Here is an 18806-nt window from a genome sequence, read left to right as displayed (position 1 = left end):
ATTGGTTTCTAATCAGGTACTTCTTGATAGTTGACAACAATACTATCGTTGAACCAAAGTAAATGTGTTTACACTGTTGTTCTGATGAGGAAATTGGCATGCACCATTGTTTAACCGATTGTCATGTTGATCTGTGCAGAGGTTGAAGCATTTATATATTTCTGGGTAAATGAGAATAAAGTTGAACAGAACAGTATGGTCTGAGACTTATGACTGCTGCCTGCTTCTTTTATGCTTTTTTTGACCATGTTGGCTTGTACCCGGCCCAGGTTCCCCTAGGCCCGAGGACGGTAACACATATAATTGTTTTGAGTGTTTATTTTACGAAAACCCTGCTGGTGTCATTATTTCTATTTCCATTAATGTTGTTTAAACTTCAAATAACATTTGTAAACCATTTTATTTGCCAGAAGATATTCTTAAAAAAAACTGTTAATATGCATTTACAGCTTTCAGGCTCTTTATATTTATATTTATTGGAGTAGCCTTCTGCTGTTATAATAACTAAAATATTTTGGACCTTTATCGATTACAGAAAATGCTAGGTGGCAACTTTCACCAGTTCTTCTTAGCAGAGGATTTTCAGGTGTCTCAGTTTGCTTCAGAAATAGTGCAGGAGATTCACCCTGAGGGTCAAGTCAGGCAACAGCCATTTAAGTTTCTATTCTTTGCTATACTGCTGTGTTTTTTGCACCGTGCTTTAAATTCCTGTCATGCTGAAAGGTTCATTTCTGTTCCAAGTTTACTTTTTAAAAGGAATCAAACAGCAGTTTCTTGCCGCTTTCACTTTAGGTAGTAGTTTCTTTCTTTTTTTTTTTTTTTTGAAGCTTTGCTTTACAGGATTGCATTATGCAGAACTCTTTAAAGTGTTTATAAGATGCAATTTAACTGTACTCTCAGCCGCTGAGCTCTGCACTGTATGTCTTCCTGAATAAATTATTGGCCTCACATTGGACTTTCTGAAAAGCAACCTTATTTAGTCAGGAACCTTAGAGGGATGAAACCTTCAACAGTACTTCTATATTATATTAAAGAAAAATAGCTTAATGACAAAGGAAACTCTTGAGCTTTTAGTTATATGTTTTTCCTTCAGGTTCACCACTTCACCAAGATCTTCACAAAGACAGGAGTTTTTTTTGTCTTGAAAGGAAGAAAGCCACAGCAATGGCAGACATACACAGGTGAGTCAACTCCTTTTATGTTTTAAAGAATTGATCAACATCTAAATTAACTCAGATCTTTAATTTCCAAAGAGATGAATACTTACATAAATAAGATATTTCCATTTGTATATTTGTGCAGAGTGGAATATATTTATGAAAAATATTAGATATAAAAAAGTGTAAACAGTTCTCAGTACTATTCAAGACACATTACAGCTGGGTTGCTTTCACAACTGAAGAGCAGCAACGTTTTGCATGTTGATTAGTAAATACAAGTAAAATATCATTGAATTCTGAACCTACGAACCAACTTATGGTGTGTTTTGGGGGGGGTGACCTGCACTCGTTTTAGATAGATAGATAGATAGATAGATAGATAGATAGATAGATAGATAGATAGATAGATAGATAGATAGATAGATAGATAGATAGATAGATAGATAGATAGATACTTTATTAATCCCAAGGGGAAATTCACATTTTCTGAGATTATTAAACTTACTTTATAAGCAGTCATCAGGACTTAATAATGAGTTACTGTCCTGTATACCGCAATGTATGTACAGTAATCCTTCGCTACTTTGTGGTTCACTTTTCGCGGATTCACGACTTCGCGGGTTTTTAAATACAAGTGATTGGCCGCCTATCGCGGAAGTTATGTTCCAGACCCATCAGCAACAGCAGAAAATCCGCGATATAGAAAGACCATATAAATAAACATTTTTATAGTTTAAGCCTTCAAATGCCCATCCCACATGCTTTAAACACATGTAAACTTATAAAACACACTTTGTTAACACATATGATATGTGGATGTGGGGCTAAGGATATGAGTAACATCTCACTATTATAAAACATTTTAACTTCACGCAAGACAAGACAGTGGGACAGGAAAATTGGTGATGTACAGGCTTTTAAATTATTGACAGGCAGAGCGACAAGCAGCACAAAGCCAGCACAAAGTCCACTTCTCCTTAGCGTTCATTCAGCTCCCCACCCCCTTGACAATGCGAAGTGGCAGGAGCGTACTGCGCCTCCGGGGAGGGCGGTTTGAGCGAACGTGCGTTCAGCCCTCACACACCCCCACTCCTCCCCCTCCTTCCGAACGCGCAGAGCGACAAGCAGGCATTTTGGCAGAAGCAGCACAAAGTCCATTTCTGCTCAGCGTGAGTTCAGCTGCCCCCCTTCACAAAGCGAGCGCAGACACATCGACGTCTGATCGCTGCGTGCAGTGTTGGTCTGCGGTGTTTAAGAATGTAGAAAGTGTTTAAGAGCATAGGAAGTGTTTATAAGAGTGTGGGAAAGGTTAACAAGAGAGTGAGAAAGGTTTATAAGAGTGTGGGAAGGGTTTATAAAGCCTTAAAATATGTATAAATAATAAAATAAATATAGGTCGCTACTTCGCGGATTTTCACTCTCTGGAATGTAACCCCCGCGATAGGTGAGGGATTACTGTATTACTAACCTCCTCATTTTTCAACAATCTGCATTTACATGCACTTCTTACTATATGTCCAGAATTTCACTTTTTTGTTATAAAATGTACAGTTTTTACAGTTTATGAAGATTTTTCACTTCCTGGCCATTTTTATTTAACATTATTAAAGACTCTCTGTTATACATACAAAATGTCAATTGTTCCACAAAAAATGTAACAGAGTGATGAAGTGAGAAAACTGTTTGTGGTGAAAAACACTTTAAGTCTGTTCACTGAACTGCAAAATGAACATAAATTGGCAGCCCTATGGATGTGCTTGTGTTGTTCAAGTAGCTTTAAGGAAGCCAGAAATTAATGAGGCTGCCCTGTGTGGAGGGCAAAACAAAACAAAAAAAAAAAAACGCCACCACTAAACAGACATGACTTGGAAACATTTCGGAAAGGCCCAGAGGGGCAGAATAGATTCTTATTTTGTTGACATTGCCCCCCTCTAGCTCTAGTGTTTATACTGAAAGTGGGTTGTGGCGCAGTGTGCTCAATCCCTCTTCACTTTATCACTCGATTTACAAGGTAGGCCACAGCCCGCTCTCATGATCACACTCAAGTTGCTTAATTCACTCAGGGTCCTCCCAACTATCCACTTGAGTAACCAAGGGGGATGGCACTCTAACAACCTTGCTAGATTTACCAAGGGGGAAACTTTGGTGGATCACAATGACCTTTATAGGAAGAAAAAAAAAAACAATGCTCTGGTTTACCACAGAAAAACAACATCCTTAAGCCCGCTTAATGCAATTCGGTGATGCAGAGGGCTGCTGGAGCATATACTGCGACAACTGGGTACAAGGAATGAATTATAGTGATGGGTAACCCATGAGCAATTTGTTCTTTCTGAATGACTCTTGTAAGTGTATCTTATGAATCGACTGACGAGTACAAACAAATCAGTTCTGTGGAGCTCAACAGGAGTGCTAAAGCGAATGTGTCTTTCGTTTCGCTGACACTGGCAAATGTTAAACATGCCTGGATCACAAGTCTGGACTCACTTCACTTATGATTCCATTATGGCAATATCGATGAACAACAACTGTCACTGATGATTAAAGCACAAGATAGTAACAACACATTTTTATTAGTATAAATTGGTTTGTTTTGTACAATTTATTATTGGAATTTTTAAAAACAATGTTAAAATTAAAACACGAATATTGCTTTGTACATTTAACAAATTAGTCACACAAAACTGAGCCTTATAAAAATATTATTTGAATTCCTAACAATTATTGCTTTCACCTTTACTTTAGTGCAGACCTTTTTATGACTCATCGATTGTACTGCTCACATATCATTATCTGATTCTATTGAGTTCAAACTGAATCACTACCCAAGAATCAGTTGGACAATTCTCATTTATTTGATTCATGGATGGAATCATTACCCACAAATAAGTCACATAATTCTCGTTCAGTTGTGATTCTGTAACATAATATTCTGTTTAAATTATGCATCTTAAAGGTGTTGTCATGCATTGTGTTGTAAAACAGGATAATGGCATATGAATTATCCTTATGTCAAACATATAATAAATACATACATTGTCAAGCATGCGCACCAGAGGACCACATACCTGGCTCTGATATGGTAAGTGTTTTCACTTGACGAGAGGAGGTACTGGTAGTAATTTATCTTCTCTTTCCACCACATTTCTGAAAAGACACTCAAAGAAGATGCCCAGCCCTGTCCACAGTGCCCAGAGAATGGCCCGCGCTCCTTATACTCTGGAAGCCATAAAAATGGGCAGTCCCTAAAAGGCAGTTGTCTTCTGGACCCAACCTTCAATGAGGGCAGAGCTCCTGCTGAAGGAATTTTATGGTACACTAAAGACAGGCTGCAAGAAACCCACAGTTATCTTGATGCAAAGGCCATTACAGTGGAACCTCGGTTTGTGAGTAACTTGGTTTACGTGTGTTTTGCAAGACGAGCTAAAATTTTTAATAAATTTTGACTTGATAAACGAGCGAGGTCTTGCAATACGAGTAGTATGTATATTCTTTGTCTGCTGAGCGTCATGTGATCACAACTGAGTTGATGGGTCTTCTCTCTCTCGTCTGCGGGATTGTGGGCAATCGTCTCCTATTCTCCGTCTGAGTTGGCGTGCCTCACTCATATAGTCAACATCCGTACGAGCGTATATTGTTTACTGCAGCATTGTGACTGACTGTGTGTGTGCATGTGTGTGCGCCGTGACGTGCGAGTCCCCGTCCTGCACCCCAAAGCACAAAGCTGAGTCTCAGTACTTTAGCAACACCAGCTTTATTCAGCTTGAAACAGCAACAGCGCAGTTATTTATTGTAGCAGGATCTGCCACTCTCCTATACACAGACAGCAGTCAGGCAGGGTCGTGGCCAAGTAGTACTGTGCTCTGCACATTTATAATGTTCCTTGTCCCTTGTATCACCCATTGACGGCAGGTGCTTATAGCATGTCCGTGATCTTTTCGGATTTGCTTTTACGGCAAACTACTACAGCGCTGGGTGCTCCCGTTGGGTGGAATCCCACAAGAGTTTAGAATCTCACTCACACCAGCCATGATTCTTTTCAAAGGTAAAGTGCAGGTTAATTTGTTTTATGTATTTTTACTTTATATTTTGTATTGATCATTTTTATATGAATAGTTTTGGGTTGTGGAACGAATCATCTGAGTTTCCATTATTTCTTATGGGGAAATTCACTTTGATACACAAGTGCTTTGGACTGCGAGCATATTTCCGGAACGAATTATGCTCGCAAACCGAGGTTCCACTGTATTTATTTTGTTTTTTCTTTTTTTTGGTGCCATTTAAAATAGGGTAGCCCACCTGGTACCACAATATTCCTTCTGGCATCTTCTGATCTGTTCAACCACTCACAACACACAGTCGGTGCACAGTAGGGAACCAGCAGGGCATGCTGGTACATATAGTCTGACAGAGCAGCCCTGCTGCGGTCACTGGGGGCCACAAGAGGGCGGTGTAGGGAGACAAGCTCCCTGTTATGGACTTCCATGTGACCCGGAAATGCTTTCATCGGGCAGTCGCCCTGGCACTGGAAGTACTCCCAGGTCTGTAATAAAAGGCGAGTCAGAGCTGGGAGGTAGAGAAGCAACGACTGAGTGGAGGAGGGTAGTGGAGTAGGGAGAAAGAAGATATTGTGAGAGGAAGACCTGTATTTGCTTGTGTCACATTTGGAGGTACTTAAAATAAAAACCTTCGATTAGTTGAACCCGGGACTGTACAAGTGGGTTCGTGTTGGGCTTTGGGGCTTGCTGATGCCCTGAGTTTATCACAATATATACACACATATACATATACACACACACACACACACACATATTTTCATAGCAAAATACCCGCGCTTCGCAGTGGTGAAGTAGTGTGTTAAAGAAGTTATGAAAAAGAAAAGGAAACATTTTAAAAATAACATAACATGATTGTCAATGTAATTGTTTTGTCACTGTTATGAGTGTTGCTGTCATCAAGGACTTGATTATCATTATTTCTTTCAATCAGGTTTGTATTTGGAGGACGTGTTGTGTTCAAGCTACATTCTGCGTTTGTCAACTGTTGTAAAGATACAACTGGTTTCATTGATAACTTTGTGTCCACGTTGACAGAGTTGAAACATTCATAAACATTGAAGTGTCCACTTCCCAAATCACTACCCGTGAATCTAAGATGTTTAATAGGCATTCCTGATTGTCCAAAGGTGTAAAATATTTCCGCATTTCTATACACTTGAAAGCGACAACGAAACAATTCTGCGGCAGCTATCAGTTCACATGCGCAACCATAGGTTGAGAGCTTAAGCATTTCACTGCTATAGTGGTCCTGTGTAGTATAATTGTCTCCTGTACCATCATCAGTCCACACCTTGAACCTGTGCCAGTCATTCAATACATAAGAAACAATATCTCTGTGGATATCAAGGCTGAGACTGATATAGCCATGCAATAAGTAATAGAGAGAATGGAAGAGGCAGGCGCAATCTTGGGGCATGGAAACCACTGGGTACGGGTCGGTGAAATTGTGATCGACGGTGATCACCGTAATAGACATGTTATAAGGGGTAAACTTGCACCCGCTGAGAAAGAAATTACTAAGGAAGGCGAGAAGTGGTGGAGCAGGGAATGAAAAGAAGAAGTCAGCACCAGGAAGATGTATGTGAGCAGGTAAGGAAGCTCAACAATGACAGCCTTGAAGCGGTGGAGTAAACGAAAAGGCAGGAGTCACCAGCAGGAAGACGTGAAGGAAGGAGAAAAATAACAGGCTTGAAGCGGTGGAGTAAAGAATAAGGGAGCAGTGAGGACGACGAACAGCTGAGGAAAATAAGGAACCGAGTGAGGAGGCACATGAGCGCGTAATGTCTTAAATGTATATAGGCAGGGAGCCAACCACGTGGTAGGTGCGTGGACAGTGGCCATGTGGAAAAAGGAAGGGGACCGTGGCGGCCCTTGTGCGTCTCTGCTGTGAAATAAATTGTCTGTTTACGGAAATAAGGAATGAAACCACGAAAAGGAGAGGTCAGTTCAGAATGTTCCTTACGGCATAATGGTGACAACTGCCAAAAAGAAGATGTTATTTTTGAAAGTTCGTTACAGGGCACGGCGCAAAATGAAACATACTTAATGTTTGTAAGTACAGTGTAAAGGATGAGAATGGGAAATTTGGGCTTCCTACATATATTGGAGGTTGCAGCAATAGTGAGGAGGAGTTTCCTCTATCTATATATATACAGTTTAGGGGGTACACCAATTTCCCTCCTTGAGTGTTGCAATAGGACATGTAACATACTTAACTTTTGTAAGTACACTGCAATGAATGAGCACATGAAATTTCAGCTTCACACCTATATGGAAAGTGGGAGAATTAGTGACGAGTCAGTGAGGGCTATGCCTTTTATATATATATTTATATATAGCCACAGCATCAGGACACCAGAAGTGCTACTGAGGTTTGCATAAAAGGAGCAGCTAGGCTTCAATCAGGGAGCCACAATTAAGCAGAGAAGGAAAAAGCTTGCTGGAGGAGTGGAGGGGAAAAGCTGGAGAGCAGACAAAGACATGAGTTTTACTGTGCTTGTAACTGTAACTGTGATTGTGGTTTGGGAAACTCTTCCCTGTAACGGTTTACCACAATAAAATATTCTTGTTGAGTGCTAAACTTGGTTCACGCATTGTACATGGAGCTAATTTACAATTATCAGTAGCCCTAACATGTATGTCTTTGGGACACAAGAAACAAAAACTGAAGCATCCAAGCTTCCCTCTCCCTGGACACTTCTACTAGCTCTTCTGGGGGAATCCTGAGGTGTTCCCAGGCCAGCCAAAAGACAGTCCCTCCAGCGTGTCCTGGGTCTTCCCCGGGGCCTCCTCCCGGTTAGACGTGCCCAGAACAACTCACCATGGAGGAGTCCAGGAGCCATCCTGATCAGATGCCCGAGCCACCTCTTCTGACTCCTCGCGATGTGGAGGAGCAGTGGCTCTACTCTGAGCTCCTCCCGGATGACCGAGCTTCTCACCCTATCTTTAAGGGAAAGCCCAGACACCCTGCGGAGAAACTCATTCCAGCCGCTTGTATTCGTGATCTTGTTCTTTCAGTCACTACCCACAGCTCATGACTACAGGTAAGGGTTGGAACATAGATCGACTGGTAAATTGAGAGCTTTGCCTTACGGCTCAGCACCTTTTTCGCCATGACAAACCGACGCAGAGCCTGCATCACTGTGGATGCCACACCAATCTGCCTGTTGATCTCCCTCTCCATTCTGCCCTCACTCGTGAACAAGACTCTGAGATACTTGAACTCCTCCACTTGGGGCAGGATCTCGCTCTCAACCCTGAGAGGGCACTCCACCCTTTTCCGGGTGAGGACCATGGTCTCGGATTTGGAGGTGCTGATTCCCATCCCAGCCGCTTCACACTCGACTGCGAACTGATCCAGAGAGAGCTGAAGATCACAGCCTGATGAAGCAAACAGGACAGCATCATCTGCAAAAAGCAGTGACCCAATCCTGAGCCCATCAAACTGGATCCCCACAATGCCCTGGCTGCACCTAGAAATTCTGTCCATAAAAGTTATGAACAGAATCGGTAACAAAGGGCAGCCCTGGCGGAGTCCAACTCTCACCGGAAACACGTTCGACTTACTGCAGGCAATGTGGACCAAGCTCTGACACTGGTTGTAGAGGGACCGAACAGCCCCATACTCTCGGAGCACCCCCCACAGGACTCCCCAAGGGACACGGTCTAATGCCTTTTGCAAGTCCACAAAACACATGTAGACTAGTTGGGCAAACTCCCATGCACCCTCCAAGACACTGCCAAGGGTGTAGAGCTGGTCCACTGTTCCTCCTGAATCCGAGGTTCGACTATCTGACGGATCTTCCTCTCCAGGGGCCTCATGTATAAACGGTGCGTACGCACAGAAATGTTGCGTACGAACGTTTCCACGCTCAAATCGCAATGTATAAAACCTAAACTTGGCGTAAAGCCACGCACTTTTCCACAGTACCTCATGCCCTGGCGTACGCAATTTCTCCGCTCAGTTTTACAGACTGGCGGCACCCAGCGTCAAAGCAGTGCTACTGTTCCTGTGTGGTTACCCTTTCTTTCTTAGATCCACATTCCTGACGTGGCTTTATAAATACACTGAAACTAACTGCATATTGTTTATTAGTGTAATGCATCTGATTGTAATTAACCTGCAGCAATATAATGGTCCAGGGAATAGCCATAGTATTCCAAATACCATAACTGTTTTAGCGTTGTTACTCTCACTGCATCTTCTTCTTCTTTCAGCTGCTCCCGTTAGGGTTGCCACAGCAGATCATCTTTTCCCATATTACTCTCACTGCACCACTCGGAGTATTTATATCACTGTATCTGAGTGGGGAATCACAGCAGCAGCTGATCGGAAAGAGAATTATCGGTATACAGCATGAAGCAGACGCTGACTCAGCCACAGCAAAACGTTTCTGAGACTTCCCTGTACGGACTTCGCGGTTTAGAAAAAGTTTCATCCCAAGAACTATAAACGCACTAAATCAGTCCATGAAGTGCTCCTTGTAGAACTGTTTGGACTTATAAGTACAATCACCTCACTGTAAACTTGGGATATAGTTATAATATTGCACAACCTGCGCCACTTTATAAAGCGTGTATTTACATATGATGACGATATCATTTTTAAGATGAAATGCAGCAAAATATGTTGATTATATTATACAGATAAAACTTTAACTTCATTTAAATAATCTGTATTGTTAATAATTAAACATGTGAGGACACGGTGCCACAGCGCTAGCTAGTTCAGGGATTGCTCCTGCATTGCGTTGTATTCTTGCTCATGCTGACGCGACACTGGAAGGATAGACGGATAGAATAATTAAACATGTACTATGAAGATATTTCAATGTTCCTTAAAAGTTTTGAAGAATCTGCGTTCTAAGCTTACAGATGGCTTCACGTCTATTACAGAGCTGATTGTGTGGCGATTGGGTATTTGGAGAAAGAAAAGTAAGGTCAGGAATTGGAGGTTAGTACGTTTGAAAGAGACAGTACTGCTGCAATAAATTATTTCATCGAAGGTCGTGCATGGCGCAGCAAGCCTCTTGCGTGAGACATGAACAAGCACTGCTCCACCGTGTTCCCATGTTTAATAACATGCTTTAACTCCTATCATCATGAAAAAGATATTACGTATACATCTCAGTATTTTAATTATTCAGAGAGCTGTAATATCACGAATGTAATGGATTCTGTGTCCTGTCAGAGAAAAAGAAAGCCCATTTAAGAAGCAGGTAGTGATTCACACACAGAGCACATAGAAGATTAAATACAGAACAAAGCATTTAATGTGCTACTTTAGTTACAATGGGATTTGAGAAACTAGTAAATTAAACGATTTTAAGATGAAGTTTATGATGTTCTACTTTAATGGCAAAATAAACTACATGATTAAAGTGGAAATTTCGAGATTAAAGTTGACATTTCATGCTTTTTTCCCCACTGTGTGCCTATCTTTTTTGTCTGTACCCTAATAAGCTTTCATATGACACTCAGATTGTGGGCTACGACTTGCCTTTTCACAGCGACTTTGATATGTGATTTCTTTTTTATTTCGGGCACTGTGCGACTTTGTGAACTTGAGCTTTTGAGTTTCTCCGACACTCTGTCACTTGATCAACTTCATTTTGTTGATTATACCACTGTTTAAACCAACAAATAGTACGTTTTTCCTTTGCCTCCATTTGGTATTTGCTGAAATTCTTATATTTTCCCCTGTGCTTTTCCCATTGTCTTTTCACAGAAGGCTGAGCTTAAGGGCTATTTATACTGATTTGCATATTCAAAGAGGCGTAATTCTGGGAGGAGTTGGGGCGGGACAGAAGGCGCGTGCACGTGAATTACTTTTCACGCTGATCAGAATTTATGTAGCGGAAGAACATGGAAGTTTGCGTACGTACAGATTCCTGCATCTGGATTTTTCTGTGCGTATGCACATTCCTGCTTTTGTGCTTACGCCATGTTGTAGTGTGAGTTCTACACACGGAGTTATGCATGAGGCCTCACGACCCCCGAATAAACTTTTGCAGGGAGGCTGAGGAGTGTGATCTGGATGTTGTAGAACTGTCTTGGTTGACACACCTCCGCAACATCGCATGGACATCGGGGACAGTGCCTCTGGATTGGCAGACTGGGGTGGTGGTCCCCCTCTTTAAGAAGGGGGACCGGAGGGTGTGTTCCAACTACAGAGGGAAAACTGAAGCAATCACAGAAAAATACACCCAGGGGAAAAAGTGCAAATTCCATAAAAAGAGCAAAAATGCTCAGGATGCTGACTCTGTGATGGAGAGGTACAAGCCACTGTGGTATTGCCACCAAACAGCCCCTACGGCTTCTTTTACCTCCATGTTTCTTACTGTGTGCTGAGGCAATCAAGAGAGTCCTCTATTATCAGATTGAGCTCAAAGAAATCACAATAAAAGTTATTTTAAACTTGCTTTTACCTCTAATGAGATTTCTTCTCTCTTAGGGAGGTTCTGACTAACAGCTGCAAGGGATGCTTGCTCAATATCTCGGATACACTTATTAATGTTATCAATGGAGTAGTCACATTCTCTCTGTCCTGGAGCCTTGTCCCTTAAAAAGAAAAAAAAATGCTGTAACTGAAATAAAAAGAAACATGTGTACTTCATTATCCATTCTTACTGAAAAAAATGGTAATAATTAATATACAATAAACATCCAATAAACCTGGGCAGAACTAAAGAGCTGATATGTAAAATGCGATATGTAAAATAATATAGGAATAAAGAAAACACAGATAACTCAAAACCTTCAAAAAGTTTTGCCTTGGAGCCACGGAGTGAATAATAAAACTATTACATACAGTCATATGAAAAAGTTTGGGAACCCCTCTCAGCCTGCATTAGAATTTACTTTTCTTTCAACAAAAAATATAATATAACAGTGGTATGTCTTTCATTTCCTAGGAACATCTGAGTACTGGGGTGTTTTCCGAACAAAGATTTTTAGTGAAGCAGTATTTAGTTGTATGAAATTAAATCAAATGTGAAAAAATGGCTGTCCAAAAATTTGGGTACCCTTGTAATTGTGCTGATTTGAATACATGTGACTGCTCAATACTGATTACTTGCAACACCAAATTGGTTGGATTAGCGCGTTAAGCCTTGAACTTCATAGACAGGTGTGTCCAATCATGAGAAAAGGTATTTAAGGTGGTCAATTGCAAGTTGCGTTTCCCTTTGACTCTCCTCTGAAGAGTGACAGCATGGGATCCTCAAAGCAACTCTCAAAAGACCTGAAAACAAAGATTGTTGAGTCTCCTGGTTTAGGGGAAGGCTACAAAAAGCTATCTCAGAGATTTAAACTGTCAGGTTCAACTGTAAGGAATGTAATCAGGAAATGGAAGGCCACAAGCACAGATGCTGTTAAACCCAGCAGGTCTGGCAGGCCAAGAAAAATACAGGAGCGGCATACAGTGCATCCGGAAAGTATTCACAGCGCATCACTTTTTCCACATTTTGTTATGTTACAGCCTTATTCCAAAATGGATTAAATTCATTTTTTTCCTCAGAATTCTACACACAACACCCCATAATGACAACATGAAAAAAGTTTACTTGAGGTTTTTGCAAATTAATTAAAAATAAAAAAATTGAGAAAGCACATGTACGTAAGTATTCATAGCCTTTGCCGTGAGGCTCGAAATTGAGCTCAGGTGCATCCTGTTTCCCCTGATCATCTTTGAGATGTTTCTGCAGCTTAATTGGAGTCCACCTGTGGTAAATTCAGTTGATTGGACATGATTTGGAAAGGCACACACCTGTCTATATAAGGTCTCCACAGTTGACAGTTCATGTCAGAGCACAAACCAAGCATGAAGTCAAAGGAATTGTCTGTAGACCTCCGAGACAGGATTGTCTTGAGGCACATATCTGGGGAAGGTTACAGAAAAATTTCTGCTGCTTTGAAGGTCCCAATGAGCATAGTGGCCTCCATCATCCGTAAGTGGAAGAAGTTCGAAACCACCAGGACTCTTCCTAGAGCTGGCCGGCCATCTAAACTGAGCGATCAGGAGAGAAGGGCCTTAGTCAGGGAGGTGACCAAGAACCCGATGGTCACTCTGTCAGAGCTCCAGAGGTCCTCTGTGGAGAGAGGAGAACCTTCCAGAAGGATAACCATCTCTGCAGCAATCCACCAATCAGGCCTGTATGGTAGAGTGGCCAGACGGAAGCCACTCCTTAGTAAAAGGCACATGGCAGCCCGCCTGGAGTTTGCCAAAAGGCACCTGAAGGACTTTCAGACCATGAGAAAGAAAATTCTCTGGTCTGATGAGACAAAGATTGAACTCTTTGGTGTGAATGCCAGGCGTCACGTTTGGAGGAAACCTGGCACCATCCCTACAGTGAAGCATGGTGGTGGAAGCATCATGCTGTGGGGATGTTTTTCAGCGGCAGGAACTGGGAGACTAGTCAGGATAAAGGGAAAGATGACTGCAGCAATGTACAGAGACATCCTGGATGAAAACCTGCTCCAGAGCGCTCTTGACCTCAGACTGGGGCGACGGTTCATCTTTCAGCAGGACAACGACCCTAAGCACACAGCCAAGATATCAAAGGAGTGGCTTCAGGACAACTCTGTGAATGTTCTTGAGTGGCCCAGCCAGAGCCCAGACTTGAATCCGATTGAACATCTCTGGAGAGATCTTAAAATGGCTGTGCACCGACGCTTCCCATCCAACCTGATGGAGCTTGACAGGTGCTGCAAAGAGGAATGGGCAAAACTGGCCAAGGATAGGTGTGCCAAGCTTGTGGCATCATATTCAAAAAGACTTGAGGCTGTAATTGCTGCCAAAGGTGCATCGACAAAGTATTGAGCAAAGGCTGTGAATACTTATATACATGTGATTTCTCAGTTTTTTTATTTTTAATAAATTTGCAAAAACCTCAAGTAAACTTTTATCACGTTGTCATTATGGGGTGTTGTGTGCAGAATTCTGAGGAAAAAAATGAATTTAATCCATTTTGGAATAAGGCTGTAACATAACAAAAGGTGGAAAAAGTGATGCGCTGTGAATACTTTCTGGACGCACTGTATGCGCAGGATTGTGAGAATGGTTACAGACAACCCACAGATCACCTCCAAAGACCCGCAAGAACATCTTGCTGCAGATGGTGTATCTATACATTGTTCTCCAATTCAGCGCAATTTGCACAAAGAACATCTGTATGGCAGGGTGATGAGAAAGAAGCCCTTTCTGCACTCACGCCACAAACAAGAGTCGCTTGTTGTATGCAAATGCTCATTTAGACAAGCCTGATTCATTTTGAAACAAAGTGCTTTAGACTGAGTGACAAAAATTGAGTTATTTGGTCAAAACAAAAAGCACTTTGCATGGCGGAAGAAGAACACTGCATTCCAAGAAAAACACCTGGTACCTACTGTCAAATTTGGTAGAGGTTCCATCATGCTGTGGGGCTGTGTGGCTAGTTCAGGGACTGGGGCCCTTGTTAAAGTAGAGGGTCAGATGAATTCAACCCAATAACAACAAATTCTTCAGGATAATGTTCAAGCATCAGTCACAAAGTTGAAGTTACGCAGGGGTTGGATATTCCAACAAGACAATGTGCCAAACACAGTTTCGAAATCTACAAAGGCATTCATGCAGATGGAGAAGTACAATGTTCTGGAATGGCCGTCACAGTCCTCTGACTTGAATATCATTGAAAATCTATGGGATGATTTAAAACAGGCTGTCCATGCTGGGCAGCCATCAAATTTAACTGAACTGGAGAGATTTTGTATGGAAGAATGGCCAAAAATACCTCTATCCAGAATCTAGGCACTCATCAAAGGCTATAGGAGGCGTCTAGAGGCTGTTATATTTGCAAAAGGAGGCTCAACTAAGAACTGATGTAATATCTCTGTTGGGGTGCCCAAATTTATGCACCAGTCTAATTTTGTTATGATGCATATTGCATGTTTTCTGTTAATCCAATAACCTTAATGTCACTGCTGAAATACTACTGTTTCCATAAGGCATGTCATATATTAAAAGATAGTTGCTACTTTGAAAGCTCAGCCAATGAGAAACAAAAATCCAAAGAATTAAGAGGGGTTCCCAAACTTCTGCATATGACTGTATAAGCTAAAAATAAAAAAAATTAAATTCTTCATACACACAAATACTTCTAATAAAAAAGGATTTTTTATTGATTCAACAAAAGAGGAATGCTTCGTGCATTTCTTGTTTATGTTTGTTGTATTTAAAAAGAATGTTGATTTTTCATTCACACAGGTTTGTTTGAAACTATAAAATCTGTAATAAAATAGCTCTGAGTTACAGCAACCTACCTGATGGATGTGATCAGACTCTTAATAGAATCTGAAACGGTCCTGGAATGACCAGCTAGTATAGACCAAGTAGGGGGGTCCTTAGGGTTTATGACCAGCGAGCGTGCGGTTTTAATTAGGGAAGCAGAGCTGTCCAGCATGGCTCTGGCTGAACTAAGGATTGGCTCCTGGGCTGCAGAACCCTACAGAATATAGAAGAAAACAGCTTTAAACATTTGCTGATTGGTAATCAGACTATGGGTTAAATGCTAGTTTACAAATTACTAAAAGTTCTCCAGTTATGTTTTGTGTGTTAAAAATAAAAGTAAATTTAATCTTTATTCCTGAAAAAACCTGACTAAAAATGAACAAGTCCTACCATAATACAGAATAGCTCTTCTGGTACACTACGATAAGCACATACCAGAACACATTCACAATTCTTTATCACTTATAAATATAAAGATAAAGCTCTCAAAGAAGGCAAGACCAATAAATGATTAATCTGATTGTTTATGGAACAATTATATTTAAATTTATATTTTCTATCAAGTTTACATTTTGGTAAAATAGACTTATCCTATTTATCACTGCTGTCATAAGTGAGACTAATTTTTGACTCACAGCCGATAAATATAATTGCAGGAACAAACTCAAAGCACACAAAAACATTCAATGAAATATTAAAGCTTATTGGAATTTCTTCATTCTTTATGCAGTAACTTCATGAGCACCTAGTAGACAAAAGCTGAAGAACAGATTTAGTGTCTCTCTGAACTCCAAAGGAGAAGGGTCATCTGGAAGACATAGTATAAAATGTCTGCTTATAAAACGTAACTTTGTCGGGATTGGTATATATCCTGTAAATTCTTAGATTTTTTCATTTCAGCTTGGGCTTTTGATTGTAATATAGAAAAATCTTTGCAATTTAATTGATTGATCTGTATTAACTTGCACTGTAAATTTTCTTTGTAAGGTGCCATTAGGGAAGGAAGAATCTGGAGTTTTAAGGTAAGGTTCACAATTAGCTAGTAATACTTCCTGAAGGTGCAGAAGGGCAGCAACATATTGTAAGTACTTCAGTCCCTCACTAATGCAAGCAGTCTTGCTATACATTCCCAGAGTTATGCTAGAATCTTACGGCTTAAGTAATGTTTTTTTCCCCATACTGCAAATTCTATGCAATGGATTGAAACTTTTTGACATGCAAACACTTTGATTTGATGAATTAGCATACTTATTGCATGCAGAATAACTCTTATTATTTAATCATTTCATTGTTCAGACCAATTTTACACTAATTTTAAACTGTTAACCATTTCAACAATACCTCTACACTTATCTGAGCAGGTATGCTAACAAATTCAGGGTTGGAGGCAAAGGCTGTCAGATTTTCAACTGCCTCAATTAACGGAGCTGTAGCTACACGACATCTGTCACGGTTGTCATCAGAGAAATCTCCATCCAAGGCCTACAGGAATAAACCAAAATAATAATAAGTACATACTGTTTCAGCCTTATTCTTATTTTCTCTGTGAAGAAGAGACAAATATTAAAATGAAAACAACTAAAAACAATAACAAGACTCGATACCAAAAGAATTCAACATCATTGGCTGGAAAGAACCTTGAAACAAAACCCCATCTAAATGCTTGACAGTTATATTCAATATTCACTATATTTTTAGCAGTGACCAGAAGGCAGCTCTTAAAAAATCATTCAAAGTGACTTACGAAATAAACTGCACACTGTGAATTTACAAAAGATAAAACCCAATCCCACACTGCCTCACTCTAATGACTGAGACAGTAGAAAGTATGAACATCCTACCTTAGCAATTTGAATACAAGGTTACAACTAAAACATTAGAAAGCAAATTTGCGTGGACACCCTACACAGTAAAATAAGTTCACAATAAAAAAAAATTAAATAGAATTAGCCCATGAATCACATTTATTTCCCTTTCCTTTTCTTCTTCTCTTCTCGGGTGGCCTGGGCCTATATGATCCTTGGCTTGAGAAACAAGATCTCTGTAGCTTTTTAGGGCAGATGGATGGCTGTGGTGGGCCCCTGCCCCGGTGGAGGGGTGTTTTGGGGGTTAGGGGTGTTTTTCATTATTATTGATTATGTTTACAGTAATCCCTCGCTATATTGCGCTTCGCCTTTTGCGGCTTCACTCCATCGCGGATTTTATATGTAAGCATATTTAAATATATATCGCGGATTTTTCGCTGCTTCGCGGGTTTCTGCTGACAATAGGTCTTTTAATTTCTGGTACATGCTTCCTCGGTTGGTTTGCCCAGTTGAGTTCATACAAGGGACACTATTGGCAGATGGCTGAGAAGCTACCCAGCTTACATTTCTCTTTCTCTTGCGCTGACTTTCTCTGATCCTGACGTAGGGGGATTGAGCAGGGGGGCTGTTCCCACACCTAGACGATACGGACGCTAGTCTAAAAATGCTGAAAGATTATCTTCACGTTGCTATCTTTTGTGCAGCTGCTTCCTGAATCGACATGCTGCACCGTGCTTCGCATACTTAAAAGCTCGAAGGGCACGTATTGATTTTTGCTTGCTTGTTTTTCTCTGTCTCTCTCTCTCTCTCTCTCTTTCTGTGCTCTTGACGGAGGGGGTGTGAGCTGCCGCCTTCAACAGCTTTGTGCCGCGGTGCTTCGCATACTTAAAAGCCAAACAGCCCTATTGATTTTCCTCTGCCTTTATGACAGTCTCTGCTCCTGACTCCTTTGAAGAGGAAGATATGTTTGCATTCTTTTAATTGTGAGACAGAACTGCCATCTCTGTCTTGTCATGGAGCACAGTTTAAACTTTTGAAAAAGAGACAAATGTTTGTTTGCAGTGTTTGAATAACGTTCCTGTCTCTTTACAACCTCCTGTGTTTCTGCGCAAATCTGTGACCCAAGCATGACAATATAAAAATAACCATATAAACATATGGTTTCTACTTCGCGGATTTTCTTATTTCGCGGGTGGCTCTGGAACGCAACCCCCGCGATGGAGGAGGGATTACTGTATATTATTAATATTTTGTATTGTTTTCTTTCTTGGTTACATGATTTATGTGCATTTGACTGCATATTACATTACCTTGTCTTATTATGGTAAATAAAAATTTGATGAGATATTTTGTCTGTATATTATATATATATATATATATATATATATATATATATATATATATATATATATATATATATATATACGCACACATACACACATATATAATTTTGCACTTTTAGTATTTTGAAACAACACTCCAACATGTATAATCTGAGCCAAGTATGCAATTATGG

General features: G+C 40.6%; 1 protein-coding gene across 2 annotated transcripts in view; it reads right to left on the bottom strand.

Annotated features, from left to right (window-relative positions):
• tln2b (talin 2b) overlaps nt 1-18806 on the bottom strand; it is a 316938-nt gene that overhangs the window by 114099 nt on the left and 184033 nt on the right. For both annotated transcript variants that reach the window (XM_028823593.2, XM_051920301.1), the window contains 3 exons: nt 16827-16967; nt 15518-15699; nt 11647-11779 (listed from right to left, as the gene is read on the bottom strand). In XM_028823593.2, the coding sequence (XP_028679426.2) occupies nt 11647-11779; nt 15518-15699; nt 16827-16967 (456 nt within the window). The remainder of the gene's footprint in view (nt 1-11646; nt 11780-15517; nt 15700-16826; nt 16968-18806) is intronic.

This window comes from Erpetoichthys calabaricus, chromosome 17, assembly GCF_900747795.2.
Source record: "Erpetoichthys calabaricus chromosome 17, fErpCal1.3, whole genome shotgun sequence".
In the NCBI taxonomy this organism is placed as follows: Eukaryota; Metazoa; Chordata; class Cladistia; order Polypteriformes; family Polypteridae; genus Erpetoichthys; species Erpetoichthys calabaricus.
The sequence above is the reverse complement of the archived record's forward strand: the minus strand, read 5'-3'. Positions and strand labels throughout refer to the sequence as shown.